At 36.3% G+C, this 19909-nt stretch overlaps 1 protein-coding gene across 1 annotated transcript in view; it reads right to left on the minus strand.

Moving 5' to 3' along the window:
* Positions 1-17359: 17359 nt before the first annotated feature.
* The window catches only part of LOC145994782 (uncharacterized), a 78756-nt gene continuing 76206 nt past the window's right edge, over positions 17360-19909 (minus strand). Inside the window, exons 19-20 of the mRNA XM_083131049.1 lie at positions 19397-19576; positions 17360-17615 (exon numbers count right to left, since the gene is read on the minus strand). Of these exons, the coding sequence (XP_082987175.1) occupies positions 17476-17615; positions 19397-19576 (320 nt within the window). The 3' untranslated portion in view covers positions 17360-17475. The remainder of the gene's footprint in view (positions 17616-19396; positions 19577-19909) is intronic.

Here is a 19909-nt window from a genome sequence, read left to right on the forward strand (position 1 = left end):
AATGAGAACTTATCTTTTACCCTGTACATAATTCCTTTTTCACTACTCTAATGCATTAAATAAATGTTACATTTTGCAAATATTTTTTTTCTTATGATAAAACACTACATTATTAAAATATTATTGTTTAGCCCTTAATAATTGCACGGCAGTGTAAAACTAGTTATTACCACACTAAAATCATTAGTTAAAACTCGTAGACATTGAAGTTTCATATTTATGAACAAATACAGTAACGTGCAAAAATAATAATAATTAATATTATGTATTTACGAATAGTGAACAAAGGGAATGTTGATGAATGTAAACAGCATGTAAGAAATTTTTCTCAGGTTTCTGAATGCATGCAGAGAACTGATGGAAATAATCTTTTGTGAACTACAAAGGATAAGTAGTGCAAGTCGATAATAGACTTTTGTACTTTTTATGAATAAAATGTGTTAAGCACATTCGGTAAGGAAAAATGAGAATAAAATTCTCTATGATTTAGCGTGGTTAGTCAAAATAGGGTTTAAACAATTACATGTCTTAATATTACAATAGTTAAATTTAAGTAACAATTACACTATATAAATTTTATATTTATATAAATATATAATTTTATTAACTAAATGAATGACAGAAATATGAGATTATCAGTTTTAATAAGGTTAATCAACGTTAGAATAAGAGCTGAGTATGCGTACAGCCAGTAAATTATTCAATAAAATGAGTTACAGATCAGTAATGACTAAAATAAGTATTGCGATAGTAAGAATTATAATATAGATAATAATAATAACGAAGAGAAAAGCAAACATATTGAGTTCTTTGATAATTGTAAAGCTTAAAATGAATGTAATCAAAAACTGAGTATCGGCGTACATGACGCACCCTGTTTTTCAGACCTATTTTTAAAGGAGAAAAGTGCATCTTTTGCACCGGCAAATATGGTAATTATGTAATTGTCCTGGCTCTAGTAATAACCAAGATGTTAGTCTGATGTCCAACTGACTAAAATTACACAGTGCAACAAATTTGAACTTTGTGTCTTGCCGCGAGATGAAAGAAGGTGTTCTTTACTAAATCAAATGCGCTGATTACGAAAATGACATCAGATCATGGAACAAAATTAATTACTTGTATTACAAAACATTAAAAAAAAAGGTATGAGAAAGCTGCAAAAACCTTGAAATGTGCTTACAAGTTAGAAACGTGTCTTGGAAACTTTCCGGTTTTGGGTGGATTGTGAAACATCTTATAGGAGTGTCAAGCAATAGTCTGCCAAAAGGTTTGGTGACCATTCCTTTATTTCGTCTTTCCATGGCAGCGATATCTTGGTGAAATCGCTCACCATGTTCATCACTCACATCTCCAAGATTAGGCGGGAAAAAATCGAAATGAGAATGCAGAAAATGTACTTTCAAAGACATGTTGCACCCCATAGCCTTGTAACAGTCCAGCATGTATTCCATCAGGTCCCTGTAATTGTCAGACCTGACGTTACACAAAAAATTGTTGCCGTGAGCAAACATCTTTGAAGGCAAGCCAAGCTGGATTCTCAGTATCTGTCAGCAACTCTTCAAAGGTTATGGCTTTCATCAAGTCACAAATCTGAGGTCCAATGAAAATACCTTCTTTAATTTTTGCAGTACTAATTGCAGGAAATTTTAACAGTAAAAATTGAAAACCCCTGCCATCTTTGTCCATTTTTTCACAAAATTCTTCATGAAGCCCAATTTCAGATGGAGTGTTGGTAAGAGCACACTGTCTTTGTCAACAAGGGGTTCATACGACACATTTCTTTTACCTGGAATGAAGCTTTCTCTCGAAGGCCACTGTTTCACTACATAATGGTCTTTCCTTGCCCTACTGTCCCAGTGACACAAGATACAGCAATATTTTGTGTAACCAGTCTTTGTGTGTTTTGATTTACTTGAGATTCCAGTTACTTTCATTAAGGAAAAGTAGCAATCTGTTATGTGGTCTCTAGATTCCCTCCACAGCTGTGGTACGGCAAATGGCATAATGGTGCGACAACAATAACATGCAGTCGTGCGCTGATAAAATTGCGTTTCCAGAGAAAAGTTTAGGTGATGGCGAAAAACTGTTTTCACTATCGTCATCAGGCCACTGAACTCCGTAGGAATCACATGTTTTTGTTCTGCGGCAATTTTCATTGTCGCACAGTGGTATTAGTTGTATACCAAGTGCCAAATACGTATACTGCGGTCTGACCTTGGCAACTATTATTTGAATCTAACAATTGTGTTAGAGGGGTGTGTGCTGATAAGGTTGGCAATCTCACTTGCAATGTGAATGTTTTAGTTTAGAGTTCTAGCTTTCAGATGAAATCAAATTCTGAAGATTAATATTTTTGTTTATTTTAGCCACTAGAACTCCATTAAGGGAGTCAATACAGTGTTTTTTTCTTCTTGGTTTTTTTGCAATTTACAAATGTGCATTACACAACTTTATGCGACATAGTATTTCATAAATGAGCAAACATTTTGCAATAAAACCATTACAATAACAGAATAGTTAGAGCATATTCCACTAAAAACAGATACATAAAAAATAGTTGCAATATAAATATAATGGTGTTTTGATATTTCAAACCTTCAGGGTCATATTTAATATTTGTGCATACTTATTTAAGAGTGCTCTTCAGAGATTTACTTTACTTGAAAATTTACAATAATCTGAAGTAGCTATTAATGATTATATCATAACATCTTAGTTGGCTTATATATGTATAAAAAATATCAATTTTCAGATTGTATTATGTTATCCACCTGGGACTTCAGTGGTCCACTGTAAGAAAGATCGTCAAAACAAATTTATCCACCTTACTCGGCAAAAACAACTTTTCATAATTACTATTTGCCGTTATTAAACCTATTATTATTATCATTTTATAAATTGCACAGAGCGGGAAATCTCAAGTGAAAAGAAATTCCTTACTTTTTGTAACACTGACGTTATTTTCACTATTTTGATATTAGATTTTATATAATTATTTTTTTTCTTCTTTTTTTGTGGTGGACGTATTGGGAGTGCCCAGACACACCGGTGTGCATACCTATGCTTGGGACACGAAAGTAAAACATATCAACAGAACACAATCGAACCGAATGCTGATTGCAGCTTTCCACCTGCCAGCTGGGAAGGCACCTGGTTTAGCTTATCGTCATGAAATTAGAAATTCAAACTAAAACAGACCTTAGATGTACGTATGAGTTAGAGTTTGTGTTTTATGTCCACCTTATGCACAGAAAGGCTAATCGGAACTTGACGTACAGTTTAAAGTGGGGTCCGATCCACCACAGGGTATCTAATCTGGGATTATTTGGTTATAAGGTGACGACGTTTATCACTACACCATCGATAAGAGGAGGGGGCCAGGATGTCAGTTTGTGAAATCTATAGTTCATATCGATAAACAATTATTGGAAAGTTGAAGGATCTAACCAATGAGATGCAATTAGACTTCATTTCAGAATTTCCGAAGTTGCCCTTGTGAACACCAAAGTGACATAGAAGGGGGACATTAGGGAGAAAAGGTTGACACACATTGATATTCTTTTAATCAGAGTAATTTTTTTTTCAAAATAATATTTTTTCTGTTAATAAGTTAGGCTGTAACGTAATCCTTTAAGGACAACAATTAATTGACGTTATGTTGCATTGTTATGTTATGCATAACATAATAAATATATTGCAAAATTATGTAGCAATATAACCTAAGATATTACTGTTATTTAGATATCGTGGTGTAGGAATGAAGTAACTGCATACCTATAGTAAACGTATCACTTAAAGGCGGCAGTACCCTGGATTTGTTTGGGAGAAAAATCCGAAAATGTGGGCAAATCAGTGGCGTGCCAAGGAGGGCGGTTGGTGGGGGTTATAACCCCCCCCCTTTGGTCCAGTATTTCTAAAAAAATAAAAATATCAAAGGCAGGAAAATATGGCAAAATGAGGACTGACTACTTAAAAAATGAACACATAACCCCTACCTTTCGAAAATGCTGGTCACGCCACTGGGGCAAATCCAAAAATGTGGACAAAGATAAGAACCAAAATGCATTGGAATGATCGAGTTAGGTACTACGTTGTTTTTCTGCAATTTTTGGCTAATCTCAGTAATGAGGATGAGTGAAGGAACATTCACAAATAACACCCATGCCTAGGCTGGGATTCGAACCCGGGACTCGTGGCATCGAAGCATGTTGTGCTAACCACCTCACCACAGTGGTCGGCGAAATGCTGTTGGGAGTATTAGATGTGACAGACCACCAATGTTATGATAGTATTGCAGATAGAGCTAAGCATACACACAACGGCAAAAGTAATAGTAGGTAAATTGTCCTTTACTATTTTTATTCAGTCTGTTTTCGTGTGATGATCATGGATTGAAATTTTAAAAAACTTCGTATTAACATAATTCCATCCCTCGAAACAACACAAATAAAGAAAAGAATTGAAATAGCGATGGACAATTTGTCTGTCTACTGTTACCTTTGCCGTTGGCTGTACAATTGTAGATTTGCAATGTTATGGTCCAAAGTAACAGGAAAAAACTCCCCACCCCCAATGGTTATAAAACTAAAAGTACTCAATGTTGCAGACTGCAGGCTTCTAGAGCCTGTCTCTCTTCACAAGCAACCCACTCATTTATTCAAGGACAAAATCGAAATTCTTGCACAATCTGAAAAATAGTCTATGTTATTTTCGTAGGTTTTTATAGCTTCACATTGTAATTTCAGAAATCGGGGGAGGGGGGATGGTCCCTCCCTTAAGTACTAGCCTGATAAAGTACTTACTTAAAAAAAGGCTATTTTTGTCTTATTTAAATTGTAGAACCGTAAACAGTGGCGCAGGAACGGGGGGGTACAGGGGTACATTGTACCCCCCTAAATTTTTGAAGGGGGTACTGTACCCCCTAAATCCGTAAATAGAGTTGTACCCCCCCTTTGGTAATTTGACAGCAGACGCAAGGTGCTACTGTTAAAATAACCTATTTTCAGTTCGCTCAATAAAAAATTGTACATTGTTTATAACTTATAAACATTATCTTCCTTACCACAGAAATTCAAACCATTCTAAACTTAATCTACTATTGAGCGACCACAAGGAAAAAAACCTTGGACGAAAAGTCCCCGCACAGATTTCCCTTCTTCCGTTCAGCTCGGGCCATAAGGAAGGTCCACTCTACCCCTCCCCTCCTCGCGGGAGAACGGTGCACAGAAGTCGCGGGTGTGCGCAGGTTATTTTGCTTGTGGTTCCACTATACATTGTGGTTGCTACTAGTTAGTTCATTGACCTAAGTTCTTGGAAACCTCTTTAAGGAGATGAAAATTGTTTAAAATGTGTGTGGAACGATGGAATCAGAGTTGCTCTCAGAAAATCACGCTGCAGACGAATGCTCCTTTGCGTAGGGGGGGTGGGGGGTACACTTTTCTAAAGAAATGGTGGCTTCGATTCGAAGATAAGATAAGATACAAATCTTCATCAGAAGGGTATATGACTGATCCCATTTTCTTTTGAATATTTAAAATGGTATTTTCCAAAACGAAATACTTACACGAACGAGACGAGATACTACACACCAACTTTGGGGGGTACAATGTACTGCTGTATCTCACCCATATTTTTCATAACTTTGTAAGGGAGTGTTCGGAAAACTATACTTAAACCTAAATATTAAGAGATTTTGAGTATAGAGTCCCGATTAGCCTATCTGAGCATGAAGTGAATCTAGAATAAGTTTTAATGACTTCCGAGTGGAAACCGAAACAAAAATTAACACAAACAAGAACGAGAAGGACCTCGCCACACAGGAGACGAGATGAGGCTGTGACAATTTTCGACTCATCGCATAGCGATATCATTCCCAGGTGGAATGAAATTTTTCCTAGACATTTAAACAAGGTGCAATTTGCGATATTATCAGAGGGCGTGGGGGGAATTATTTTTACCTATGTATTAGATATACTTATAATTGGACATTAATTGCTTAAAATCTAATTTTGGTATCGAATGCAACACAAACACAACGCCATTTTAAGTTAAACCCTAAAGTCAATCTGTAAGAAAATTACATTATTCAGATGAATGCACGAGATAAATGAAAGTCACTGCAGGTTCTATTGGTAGATTTTGGATTGTATTCGCAAGGTATTTGAGTGAGATGAGAATGTTTGATTGATTTATTTGGTTTATTTTACTTCGCATTTCTGCCACTTTTGGCTAATCGCAAAGATGAGGATGGGCGATGATATCATGAAATTGATGAACACTCACATGCCCAACCTGGGACCTCTGGCGTCAAAGCGCGCTATGCCAGCCGGCGAGGTGGGAATGTGTTTTGGATTTTCTTTGTAGATGCGAAAATCTTTAACCGTGACGCGCATATGCTTTTGCTTACATTAAAGTTTGCCTTTTCACATAAACGAGAAATTGACTTGTCACCATAAAACACACGCATGTATCTGCATTTAATACCACTACATACGAAAGGAAACCTTGGGCGGTTCTTCATATTGTCCACCAAAGATTGAAAAGAAAGGAAAGAAAAAAACATTTTGAGCGTATGCCTTTCCTTGCTTCCTCTGACATCTGAAGGATTTTGGTTTTGTATATGTAATGATAGTACTTTCAGTGCTTGAAGAGTGTCATTAGGTACAGCTAATTATATAACAAATAAATGCTTTGTCAAATGTTTCACAAATATTTTTATGCTTAGCTATGGGAATTTAAAATTAGAATCAACTGAACTGAAGTGGAACTCTATAAGTATGATATATTCATAATGTGGTTTCTATATTCAGTGGGGGGAGATGATTATTCCTGGTTGGGGTGGCTCAAGATCCTCCTAACCCCCTTTAATCTCAACCTGCATTAAAATGAATAGACATATTTAGGAGGGGGTCCGGACACTCCCCCGAAAGACTTACCAAGAAGTAAAAGTAAATAATCAAAATATAATTGTTTAGCATTTGTTATATAATCGATGGTTATTTCCGCTGAACTTATTGGAAGACAAGGAATTTGGCTCATTCGGCTTTGAAGGGTTCCAAAAGATTTATGCACACAACTAATGAGAATATCCATAAAATATTAATCAGAAACTTTACTTTTCGTTAATTGGATCTAACTCCTTGTTTGCTATTCAATAAATATTCAATTATTTTTCTATTTGACATTAAATTCCTTGCCAGGGCAGTTGTTTCTATGCAAATCTTGGCGATCTTAACTACACGTAAGCTAGATAATGAATATACGCTTTTATATCTCTATTCTTTTACCTATTCATGTAATAACAATACAATATTAATTAACTTACATATTTAATTAATATTTTAATTTAATTAAATATAATTATTATAATTGTAATTATTTATTATTATTGTTATTATTATTGCAACACTTGGTTGGACCCCCGGTATGTATTTCTAGGTGCAGTAGTATGTGTGTTTTATATATATATATATATATATATATATATATATATATATATATATATAGGAAAGTGGGGGAATTGTGCGCACCTAAGCAATTTTCATTATATTTGGAAAGGTTTTGCTTGAGAAAATATGAAATTTAGCTTAATACTTTCTCATTCTTTCTCCTTTTGAATGAAATAATTATAATTGAAAGAAAACAGTGTGTACGTGAGTAATGCATCATGTAATGCAAACCTGCACTTGCGCACAATTCCCCAACCTATGGGGTAATGATACGCAAGGGTAGGGCAATGGTGCGCATTAATAAATAGTTCAGCAAATAAAAATGTATGTAGTTATATATCAGATTAACAACATATAAATTGAATGTGTTAAAAGTGGTTGCCTTACAATTGTAGAAGGCAATTGAATTGCTGTTTCAATATTTAAAATTGAAAGAAAATTAATGGGGAAGACGATGTTATTTTCGTTTACAAAAATCACACACGTAATTGTTGGCTGTATTGACACTAGTACACTCTGCATGGCTCCATTCACAGCAAGAAACACATCAATACCATAATTCATCGTCTTTCCCAAAATCACCACAAATTCCGCAACGTTCATTAGTGTCTTGTACAATCAAAGCACTGCCTTGTCCCCGTTCTAAGTCTACGTCATCCAATTTATCGTCATCAAAAACAATTTCTTGATCCTCGGTGTCTGACTCAGACGACTCTGAAAGTTGCCTTTTCCTTATCAGCTTCTTCTTGATGCTTTTCATTCCACACGGACGTTTATGGTGTTGCGTTATTTTGTCCAACTTCTTCTTACTTCCTTCTTGTTTCTTCTTTTGGGCCTCTTCTAACTTGCGTTTAATGGGCGTACCGGTCAAAATTTCTGAATGTTGTTTTGTTCGCCGAGAATTCTTTACAGTTTTGGCATTATTCCCTTTTCCTTGACGTAATCCCATTGAGACAAAAGAAAGGAAAGAGTTTGTCCCTGCAGCAGATGTTGAAGGCACGTTATTATAAGGATTTGGATGGATGATTTCTTCCACTAAGTCTTCATCTGCACTGTTCGGAATGCCACATGATTTGTTCGAACTTTTAGGAGAGGAAGAATCTTTGTTTTCTTCCACTAAGTCTTCATCTGCACTGTTCGGAATGCCACATGATTTGTTCGAACTTTTAGGAGAGGAAGAATCTTCAGCGATAACAAGTGTAACGTCCTGAACAGGAGCAAAATCATGATTCTGAAACTTGTCGGGATTAAAGGGAAATATTCCTGTAGATCGGAAACCTGAAACAGCTTTCTCCATTGTTGCAACTTTTATGAAAGCTTGATTTAGGAGTTCAGCCAAATCATATTCTGTCACCCTCTCATGGCCAGTTGTAGTTAAATAAAGATCATATTCCCTGTACAATGCATTTTTCAATGGACTGAAAAATGTTACGTCGAGCGCCTGCAACCGGTGTGATGTGTGCGGTGGCAGAGATACCATATGAATGTGGTTATTCCTGCAGAATTCATAACTCTCAATTGAAATATGGCTTGCATGGTTATCTAAAATAAGCAGCACTGGGTCACTTGCTGTGGGTTTTGCAGATTTCTGGAAGTGAACTAGCCACTCAGTGAACAATTCTGCGTTTGTCCAACCATTTTTCGAACACTTGTAAGAACACCCAATAGGACCATTTCTTTGTAATTGAGGTGTCATACGTTTCCGCGGATAAATCAGCATTGGAGGAATATAAGATCCAGCAGCGTTGACAGCAAAAACACCAGTTATTGTGCGCCCTTTTTCTGCTGAAGTAGCAGCACCAATCCTCTTCATACCTTTCGCAGCGTAAATCTTCGGGCACTTCTTTGGGACGACCGTGATGCCTGTCTCATCCATGTTGTAGATTTGCCTTGGCTCAAATTTATATTCATCCATAACTTTCTGAAGATTTGAGAAAAATAGCTTCGTTTCTTCTTCATTGAATGCAGTAATTCTATTTAAGCTTGTTCCTTCGGGTTGCCGTAGAGTTACATCGGGATTTCGTTTTAAAAATCCGTGCAGCCAGTCTTTACCTGCTAGAGCCTGTTCCATATTGAAAGAATGTACAATTTCGTGATCTTCTGCATATCTAAATGCTATGCGTCTTAATTCTTTCGGAGTTAACCCGTAGAATAACTTTGCCAGTGTCAGAACATAGTCCTTCAATTCACTTTCCACTTCAACAGAAAACGTTGATTTTCTTCCAAGCCGGGTTGGAGTAGGCAGATCACGATTTTCTACAAGCTTTTTCCGTAAAGTAGACTCAGGTATGTTGAACCATCTGCCAACTTCCCTTATTTTTCTTCCTTCATTTTTGATAGCGTCCAGAGCGTTTTTCAGATTACCCTGAGAGTAGGAGTTCTTCTCAGTTTTTCTGTTGTAATTTCGTGGCATCTGCGAACAAAATTAAAACCTGGGTATTACTACTTGTTTCACCTTTAATGTCGTTTGGGGAAATTGTGCGCATTCAATTACATATACGGGGGAATCGTGCGCACCCTTTCTCCGAAGCGCACCATTGCCCCACACCAACCTTACAAAAAATTTACTTTCTAGAAAAAAATATAAAAAAAGTTAATCTCGTAACAAGTAGACACGTGTATAGACATGATCATGCACTATCGAAACAAGCATAGTTCAAAACACTAGAGTAAAAATTTAAGACATACCTCCTTATTTTCGTCAACAGCAAAATAACAACAATGGACACAAAAACAAACATCCACTCGCTACACACAACACAATACAACTGGCGCGAAAAGCCCAATGTAGTAGTATTTCCTGAGACGCCCGGTAGGTTATAGCATGAACCGAAAGCTCATTCTCTGGCTCGTACCTTCGGAAACGTGGTGCGCACTATTCCCCCACTTTCCCCTATATATATATATATATATATATATATATATATATATATATATATATATATATATATATATATATATATATATATATATATATATGGGAGGCTGAATTTTGTACCCCCCAAATGAAAAACGTTCCTGCGCCACTGACCGTAAAGGTATAACATGATCAGGGTTTTTATTGGGAATGAAAAGTAAGGGGGGCATCAAAAGCCCACCTCGTCGTGGTGAAAATTTTATCTTCAGCCGCTGATGGTCAGTTATCATTAGACCTCGGATTTTTAGATTCTGAAAAGAGTGATTTTAGGTTCCTAAAATAGGTTCTAAAAAACTTAAATTAGGTTAAAAAATTTCGCCTTGAAAACCAGTAAGTATAGTTGAATTTTATCATGATCCTAGAGTGATCACCCTGAATACATAACAATTTTTTTCATGTTATCCACAGTCAAACTTTGCTTTTTTCTGTTAGGATCATCTTACGTATTTAGCATGATCTTTCAACAAAAACAGTCAGTGGTGCAAATTAGAATATTGAAACGTTACTTTGCAAGGCATGAAATGAATGCCACAAAGCACAGAACGATCGGGTAGGTAACAGTGGTGCCAGACATTTTGCTTTGTTTAGATCAAGGGTTTCCAAACTTTTTTGCTTCACGCCCTTAGTGTTTCAAAATCTTTCCGTGGCGCCCAAGTCAGAATGTAGGCTTGTCTAACAGTTGCAGCGCTCAGTTACTGTGGTTAGGTTGCTTGCCTTTAGTTAAAAATTAAACACATATTTCAATTTCAGAAATATTTTATGTGTAAAAGTACTAAATAAGCACATATTTCGAACAATCATATAATTGATTGAATATATTGGAAGATTTCGAGGCGTCCTGTAAGACAGCCACGGCACCCTCGGGCGGCGTGGCGCACACTTTGGAAACACTGGCTTAGAGCTTTGAAAAACATCATGGACTTGTAGGAAGAGAAATTGACAGAAAGTTTGTTTCAAACACGTGAATCTTGGTACCAAAGCAAGAAAATACCTCTGTGTGATACAAAAATCCTTAAAAACCTTTAAAAAAATACATAAAAACCTAAATGAAAGGTTTGATTTAGGTTCTAACAAGCAAAATAGGTTATTTTAGGCACTATAAAACTTCGTCAGTTGCGTTTTTTAATGAAACGCTGATATAACTTATTTGTTATTTACCTGCAAAGGAAAAAATAGGCTAAAAACCTAAAATCCGACGTCTAGTTATCATCTAATAGCAGGCTGACGTTATTTTTGATTTGCATGAATACTAGGGTTACCAGATCGCTGTAAGAGAAATGTAGGATATGCTGTCCCAAAATGTAGGACAAAACATTCTCAATAAATAATACATATTTCTATAGAACGCGTTAGAAAGTAGTTGAAAAATGACAGTTTTCAGTTCTTAAAAAATGATTTTTTAAATGCAAAATTTCAAAACTTGCAATCATACTAATCAATGCACCTCTTACTACCTCGTAAATGGTACTTCTCAGAGAAGACAATTTTTTTTTTAAATTTCAGGTTTAGTCAAACTACAAGTATATTTATGTTACAGTGGACAGTCAAACTCTTTGAAATTATATCCGGACCGTGTGGCCGAGTGGTTAGCACATCGCGCTGCGAACGCCAAGGGTCCCGGGTTCGAATCCCGCTCGGGCTTGGTTGTTTGTGAATGTCCATTCATCAATCTCATAATTTCATCACTCATCCCCATCTTCGCAAACTAGCCAAGAGGCACAAAATGCGAAGTAAAATAAACTAAATCAATCAATCAATCTATCTTTGAAATTATAGCTAATATTTTACAGACTTTATGAAAAAATAATTTCTCTCGTGAGTCTGTTTTGCTGATGGTAATGAAAGTATTCTCTCAACATTTGAATTATGACCTTTAATAGCAAACAAATATTCAGCAATTAACGTAATTTAAAATTGTTAGTTTCATTTTGGGTAGTTTTTAGTTCAATAACAGGGTGTGTACCAAAAATAAAAATAATAATTTTTGACGTTTTCTGGACTTTTCTAGACATTTTTTCCGTTTTTCTTAACGTTTATTTATTCGACCCCTACTTATAGGTAAAGTCGGAAATTAGTAATTTAGAAAATAAATATATATATAATGAAAACCCCTACCAAAGGGCCAGTTAAGATAAAAACTGAAGCTGAATTTAAGAAGAGAATTAGATCTGCTTTCTCGTATTAATGCATCCTGAACTGTGTTTGGCAGACAAACGAGGCTTTGGCCAGTATAATCTTATGTGGGGCTTGTGACTATCTCCTAATCCATCTTATCTTACCATCATTTACCCTCATTTTCGCGATTAGCCAAAGGGACAGAAAAAAGTGAAGTAAAATAAACTAAATCAACCAATCAGTCATTATGATAGCAAATATTCTTGACAACAAGAATAATTTATTGCCTTTTTATTGGCTTCTTGACGTACTTGTTGATTTCTTTACTTTTTCTTGACTTCCATGACTTTCTTCACTGGCAGACACCCTGAATAACTTTGTTCTCCATAGCCTTGCACAACCAAATTATATTGAATATTGAATAAAAATGGCCAACACCTTGTTCCATCAGTATAAACCCTAAGACAAGAAATTCTGCTCAGGCATTGAACAGTGACGTTATCAGACAGTGGTCCCGAAACTTTGTTCATTAATTGCTTCCGTTTCCCAGTTTGTTTAATAGCAGGACATTTTTTTTTTTTTATTTTTGGGCAATGACTGAATCAAAATAAATTTCACTTGCATGATTTTTTTGTTACTTATTTTCCTAATTAATATTATGTGACGCACAAAATGTAGGACATTTATGATATTTTTCAAATTCCTTCCGGACGCCGGACATAAGGCTAAAATATAGGGCATGTCCGGGAAAACCCGGACGTCTGGTAACCCTACGGAATACGAACCATTATATTATCTTAGAGTGACTATAAATATGGTAAAGTGATCAGTGCTTACCTGAAATTGCCGAAAAGCTTTCCAAAACAATTAATAACAATACCATTAGCATCTTGCATTGCGACCGCTTGACTGCCATATTGAGCACAAAAGAAATATTGACTCACCTCTAAAAAATAAGGAACATCGTAGGCGCCGTTAGGAAAAGTTTCGAACATCCGGGATATGTTATCATTCACGGAAGTGGGATTATTCAGTTTTTAATTCCGTAATAGAGGAAGTTTTCTTTCTCTTTAATCATAACGCTTCCCCTTCCAGGAATTTTGCTTGTAGGTGTTATCTAGTCCTGTGATCTTCTCGAAATCATATTTATTTTCAAATGCTCATAGCCTCTCTAACTCTTTACACTATAAAGATAAATGATGCATACGTGAAAAAATAAACACAACGAAGCACCTACGAGACATGAGCATAGACCGGCACTCGAACCCGAACATTAGAAGGCGACGTCGTGATTCGAGCACTCGGACTCGATATGCTATTCTGGGCCTCATGCTAAAACGTTTGTGTTATTATTAACGTCACTTGCTGTACCACTGGGTTAATGTGAAAGTACGATGGAAGGAAGCTGGAGTAAGTATGCGTAGCCTTCATGAAAGGTACTATCCCAGAATTTTGCTGGAGTGATTAAGAGGAAAGCACGGACACACCTCCACCCAAATGGTCGGCCGTGAGTTTTTAACTTGTTCCACTTTTGGCGCTGACTGTACTGCCTTGCAAGCCAGAAATCATTAACTTCATTTCAGGCGATTTGAAGAAAATGAACAAAATGTTTCGCCTTTGACTGCAACTTAGAATAAAATTTAGGAAGAAATTAACCAGTCATTGATTTAACTCTTTCTAGATTTTTGAGTCGTATTGTGCTCATTTCATTAAATCGTGTGAAATTAATTCCAGGCTTTCTGGCTTGCAGGGCAGTGTACATAAATGACTGGCAATCAGTGGCGGCGATTGAGTGCCAAAATTAAGGGGGGGGGAACAGTTTACTTTATCTTGGTAGACAAAGCTTAGTATAAAGAGGCCAAAGTGCGGGACAAGAACTGGACAAGGAAAGAATGAAGCAAGAAACGAGGGCAGTTGTTTGGGAGTGAAAATAACTCACGAAAACGAAGAGTAAGAGAGAAATTGGAATGACAAGGGACTTACAAAATGACCCATCAAGTTCTCCCAGGTGACTACACCCAATCGATGGAGTACCAATGATATCAACAGGCAGTCCAATGAATAGAAGTCAAACATGGTCAAGGAAGAGATGTCGTTTTTGTTAGCTTAAAAATTGGAGAGCCAACGGTTGGGCTTGGTAGGAAACTACATAAGAACAGAATCGAATCAATAAAAGTTCAATTTCAATCAAATAAGAAGTTAGCCATTTCGCTGGCACCTCTATAGCTATTTTCAGAATTGTGACACGTTTCGCATCTACTGATTACGTCATGTTCTTATAAGTTGCGTCATTTCTTTTTCAGGATATAAAACAGTCATTTCCGATAACAAATTATCTGCTCCATTTTTCTTTATGCTGTATCTATTCCTTGACTGATTTATTTTATTTAATACATCTTTTTGGACTACAAGTTAACCACGGTGGAGATAAAATTAGGACAATGGAAAATAAAAAACAAGGAGGTTGGTAGATGCGTCTGTGACCATTGATAAAGATACCATTCCAGAATTCGCCTAAATCACGGATATTGTATTCGATATACGGAATATAGAATTCGAGGCGAGTCATTGAAATTACTAGGCCTCTTAACACCCTTCATTAAATTCATTGGCCAATTCGTAAGGAATTCTTGAGAGAGGATACCTATGTGAGGGGTATCAATAAAAACACAACAGAACTAATATAAAGCAGACTGAAGTAGTGTTTACACATATAATGAACACAACATTTAAATACATGCAACATGTTTAAACGTAAACAATACAAAAAATATGATAGGCCTCCATATACGAGCTGAAATGCAACCTTACTGACAATACGAATTTTGTACAAAACTTTAAAAGTTATGGGAAAATTTTAGTCATAAAGTTCATGTTGTGTGACCTCTCACACAAAACCCTAATATTTAGAATTTTGCATTAAATTGTAGAATATGAAAACATAAGGTCGTTCCTGTATTTTAAACTTTTTTCAATCTAAAGCAGTGTTTACTTTAGTTATTCTGTTCGAATATTAACTGAACTTTATTTCCGGTATTAATAATAAAAATGAAAACCTTTCTGCCTTTTTTGTAACTTGAAATTAACAATGCCAATTTCTAGGAGGCGGGGGATCAATGGACCGGTTTGACCCCCTCCCGACGGCCATGGTGGTGTAGGCTTTCCCTCTACAAAAAACAAATAATTAAAATCCAAGGTATTCTCCCTTAGTGAGAGTTCTCTAGGAGTTGTGTCCTTTTGATATAAAAGTCTAAAATAACGTTTAATGCAGATAAAATCAGTTTCTTTTAATTATTTTTTGCCTGGCAAATCTTAGAAAACTAAATATGAGGTAACACAAAATTATAATTTCAGAAGATGGAGATAGAACGACAATCCGACATGTAGAAATCGAAAATCTACTGTTCGAAAGTTTCTCATTCTCGCTTGTCCCATAATACGTCACACGGTAATTTTTCCACCTTTGTTTTCCGCCTGGTACATAGCGAGTCGATATAAATTTTTGTAGGGAGGCGCAGGCCATCGATATAAAATTGATTGATGACAATCAAATAATAATAATAAAGATAGACTGTCCTGCTCTACATCAGATGCCTGAATATCTCTGAATATCTCGCGGAACTGCTTTTCTTCTTTCACATATTTCATACTGTAATATACTGAAATGAATTAATTATCCTGTTAGTAAATTAAATATTAGCCCTGGGAAAATTGCGATCATGTAGTGTTTAAACGTTGTGTCACCTCTCTCGATAAAAATATGATTTTTGAAATTTTGAACAGTCCTGGAACTATTTATTTCTTGCACTGAGTGGCAGTTCTGGTTCTGCGTTTTACACTAATTTCTTCCCACGTATACTTTTTTGTATCCAGTAAAACCTCGTTAATCGACCCCGATAAGCAGGACTTCGCTTAATCCGGACAGGCAAAAGGCAAAAGAAAAAAAGCAGAATGCAAGGTTTTAAATGTGGCTAGAAGCACTGTATTGTCGTATTGCGTTACATTTTACTGTACTGTATAGTGTATTTAGGCCTATGTCCTTTAAATACAGCACAATAAACGTGTTTTGTTGCTATAAACGGAGTTTTAATGCACTTTCTACTGTTCTGTTAGGTTATTTCAGTTAATCCGGACTTTCGTTAACCCGGTCACCTTATTCCCCGGATTAACGAGGTTTTACTGTACTTTGAAACTAGGACGACCAACTCTCCAGTATTTCCCAGGATCTCCCGTATTAGAGCTTAACTTTCTTTATCCTCCCGGCTCCCGTATTGACATTCATTTCTCCCGTATTTTTCATTAGCCAAGATTGCGAACTTTCAACTCTTTCCGAGTTCGGCGAGCCAGACAAGACTTCAAATCGACTGCAAGATCTTCCACTTTTAACCTTTGGCGGACGGAAGTGACGTCATATCTTGGAGTAGTTGATTGATGTTTGTTCTGCAGCAGCAGTGGACAAATATATATGAGATAGGAAAATGAGAGACATGCAAATTTGTAAACTCTATTTTGATTTGTATATTATATAAAATGTAAATTAATTATTTTCTTGAATATTATTCATTCCATAAACATTCACTGGGGTGATGCCGCGCCGCTTACAATGCACAAAGTTTGTCGCGATTAATCTCCCGTAATCACCCGTAAATTCAATGCCAAAAGTTAGAAAACTTCCTTAAATTCATGGCCGCAAGTTGGTCACCCTATTTGAAACTCTCCCGACGTCCATGGCAATGTGCATTTCTATCGACTTTAAATTACTAAATTATGCATTTCGAGGTTCATGCAGAATTCAGCACATTCCCCTCATACAGTACATATTATCAATATAAAAAAAATCATTCCTTTATATCTTTCAAAACTATAAAAATATTACTTCCCTGAGAAATACTACACGTTTAATCATACAATCTTTTTTTTTTTAAAATAAAGGTAAGAAACGTCAACATTGTAAAAACAACAGCAATGATATTGATAGGCTACTCTAAAGTACTAATATTCTCCTCTCATGGAGCGTTCAACAGTTTTGCTGATCCACTTCCTGTAATGTGCAACACGGGTGTACACTCCAGGCTTATTGGCTCTGCCACAGCCATGGCCCCAACTGGTTATTCCGAACAGCACAAAACGATCTGTTAAAAAAAAAAGTGTTTCATATGAGAACATTACTCTTTTTTACTAGCAGTCGATTGAAAATATTCCAGCTTTTTTACACCATGCAATCAGTCCCGAAGCCACCTAAAGGCAAAAAGTGGGAGGGTATACATTTTTGTGAACTGAATATTTTGAACCGTTATAAAAAATAAAAAAAAAAATGCTCTGCGTACTCAGAATGCATGCAATACTTGCGTTTAGAGCAGAAAATCTTCTATAAATGTGAGTTTTTAAAAACAAAGTAACAAAAAAAATGAAAAATACATTTATGGCTTTGTACTTTGTGCAAGACTTTTATGAAAGCTGAAGATTTAGAAACATTAAATTCACAGTATCACGGAGAGAAATGGTGCGTTATTTGCTATATTGTTATTTTATTATTTTTTTTGTGTGTGTATAAGTTTTACCAAATCCATCAAATAGTATACTTGAGATATTGAAGTTTTTAACTTTTGAAAAGGTTATCTTCAAATTAAATTGCCCCTTTGAGTTAATTTGTGTGTTATTTCTTTGCAAAATTCTGGCAAAAAAAAATCAGTAGCCGACAGTATTTGGATCCAGGTAAAAGATGCCATTACACAACTGTGCTAATCGTACAGAACCGGACACACAATAGGCCATTATAAATAGGCGAACATGCTACGGAAACACAAATTAATTGTCACTACCGTTGACCATGATAACTAAATTCTTAGGATACAAAAGAAATGATAGCAATTGCAGAACGCAGTCATTAATGCGGAAGAACTAATAAACAAAATAGGGCAGTCCTGAGTAGCCCAGTGGAATTTTTCAACTCTACCGCAAATGAGATCGGGGCATTATTTTCCATGACCACTCAGACGAATTTTCTAATGTAGAGATGCATATATTAGGTGTACAAACTTTTTCTCGGCCTCTATTAAAGAAAGAAAATGCTTTTTCATGAAACATAGTCTTACATTTTAATCGGCGAAATAATCTCCATTGAAATTTATTCACTTTTGCCATCTTTGGCGAATCCCCTGACGATAGAAAGACGGCGTTTATAGTCTATAAACTCAACAATGCTATTTTCACCTCTTGAATGTTCTGAAGTGGGAATCCGCTAGGTGGTGCTGCAGGAACCGGAACAGGTAGTAGTATGAATGCGTTAGGTTAGAGTAATAAGCCGCATGAGGCAGAACTTCCCAACCCAATAAAGAGTGTGTGTCCTTAGTTCGTTTTGTCGTGTGCGTGCCTGGCATTATCATGCAGCAATATCACCTGCCTAGCTCCACTACCAGTAAATGGTCTCTCAATTCAAATGAATCAATTGACGTTGATATATATATTTTTTTCCCGTTCGTTCAACAGTTGTTCAAATTCTTCATCCCCCACTTTCTTTGGCTGCCCAGGACGTTGTTCATCTTCCAGATTGAAATTCCCCTTCCGGATTCGCTGAAACCACTTCCTGCAGGTGTTGTATGATACGTTATCTTCATCCAAGGCCAAACGAATGGTTTCCCTTAGCGACATTTTTCTTCAGTTGATATGCAAAAAGCATGCAGTGCCTAACGTGCTGCTTCTCGAACGATATCGTACTCACTACTGTTTCTTTATGTTACGTCGTCCGCTAGTCGGATGTTTTGCCTTTTTAGGTTGATCAACTATGGAGGGGAAAATTCCAAATTGCACAATCGCAACAGGAAAGTATAATAGGGGAATTAACTTGTGGACCTATAATTGATTTGTACACCTAATAATTTGCAATATAACGCAAACATTTTGCAATACTTACTGTTCTCGGAGCACATCATAGGCCCACCAGAATCTCCTTTGCAGGTGTCAACTCCTCCCTCCAGAAATCCAGCACAAAACATTCCAGGGGACAGGGACGAGCTTCCGTACACGAAGGACGCTGTACACGTTTCCATACGCAATATTGGAATCCAACCCGCTCTCAAGCGTTGAGTATGCCCTGTTTTGCAAATTGACACAAACATGAATATGTTAGTTGTTATGGAAACTGAAATACATGAAATTTTTAAGAAGTATTGGCAAGTACTAATTGGTCTGTACATTGTAATGTTAAAGGACACATACCAATTAATTTTAGTTTTCTGGGGCGAATGATCTTCGCTCCGACAACTTCCCTGCATAAATCGGCCCTGGGAATCACCCAGCCTCTGACTAGCGGTTCCCACACTGTGCTCCGCCCGCGAAAAGATTGAAAAGAAATATAATTAAAAAAAATGTGACAAGATCTCCAAACTGAGAATTTAAGCGGCCATGATATAAACAAATCGTAATT

The sequence above is a fragment of the Lepisma saccharinum genome, chromosome 11, assembly GCF_977018435.1.
Source record: "Lepisma saccharinum chromosome 11, izLepSacc3.1, whole genome shotgun sequence".
Lineage (NCBI taxonomy): Eukaryota > Metazoa > Arthropoda > Insecta > Zygentoma > Lepismatidae > Lepisma > Lepisma saccharinum.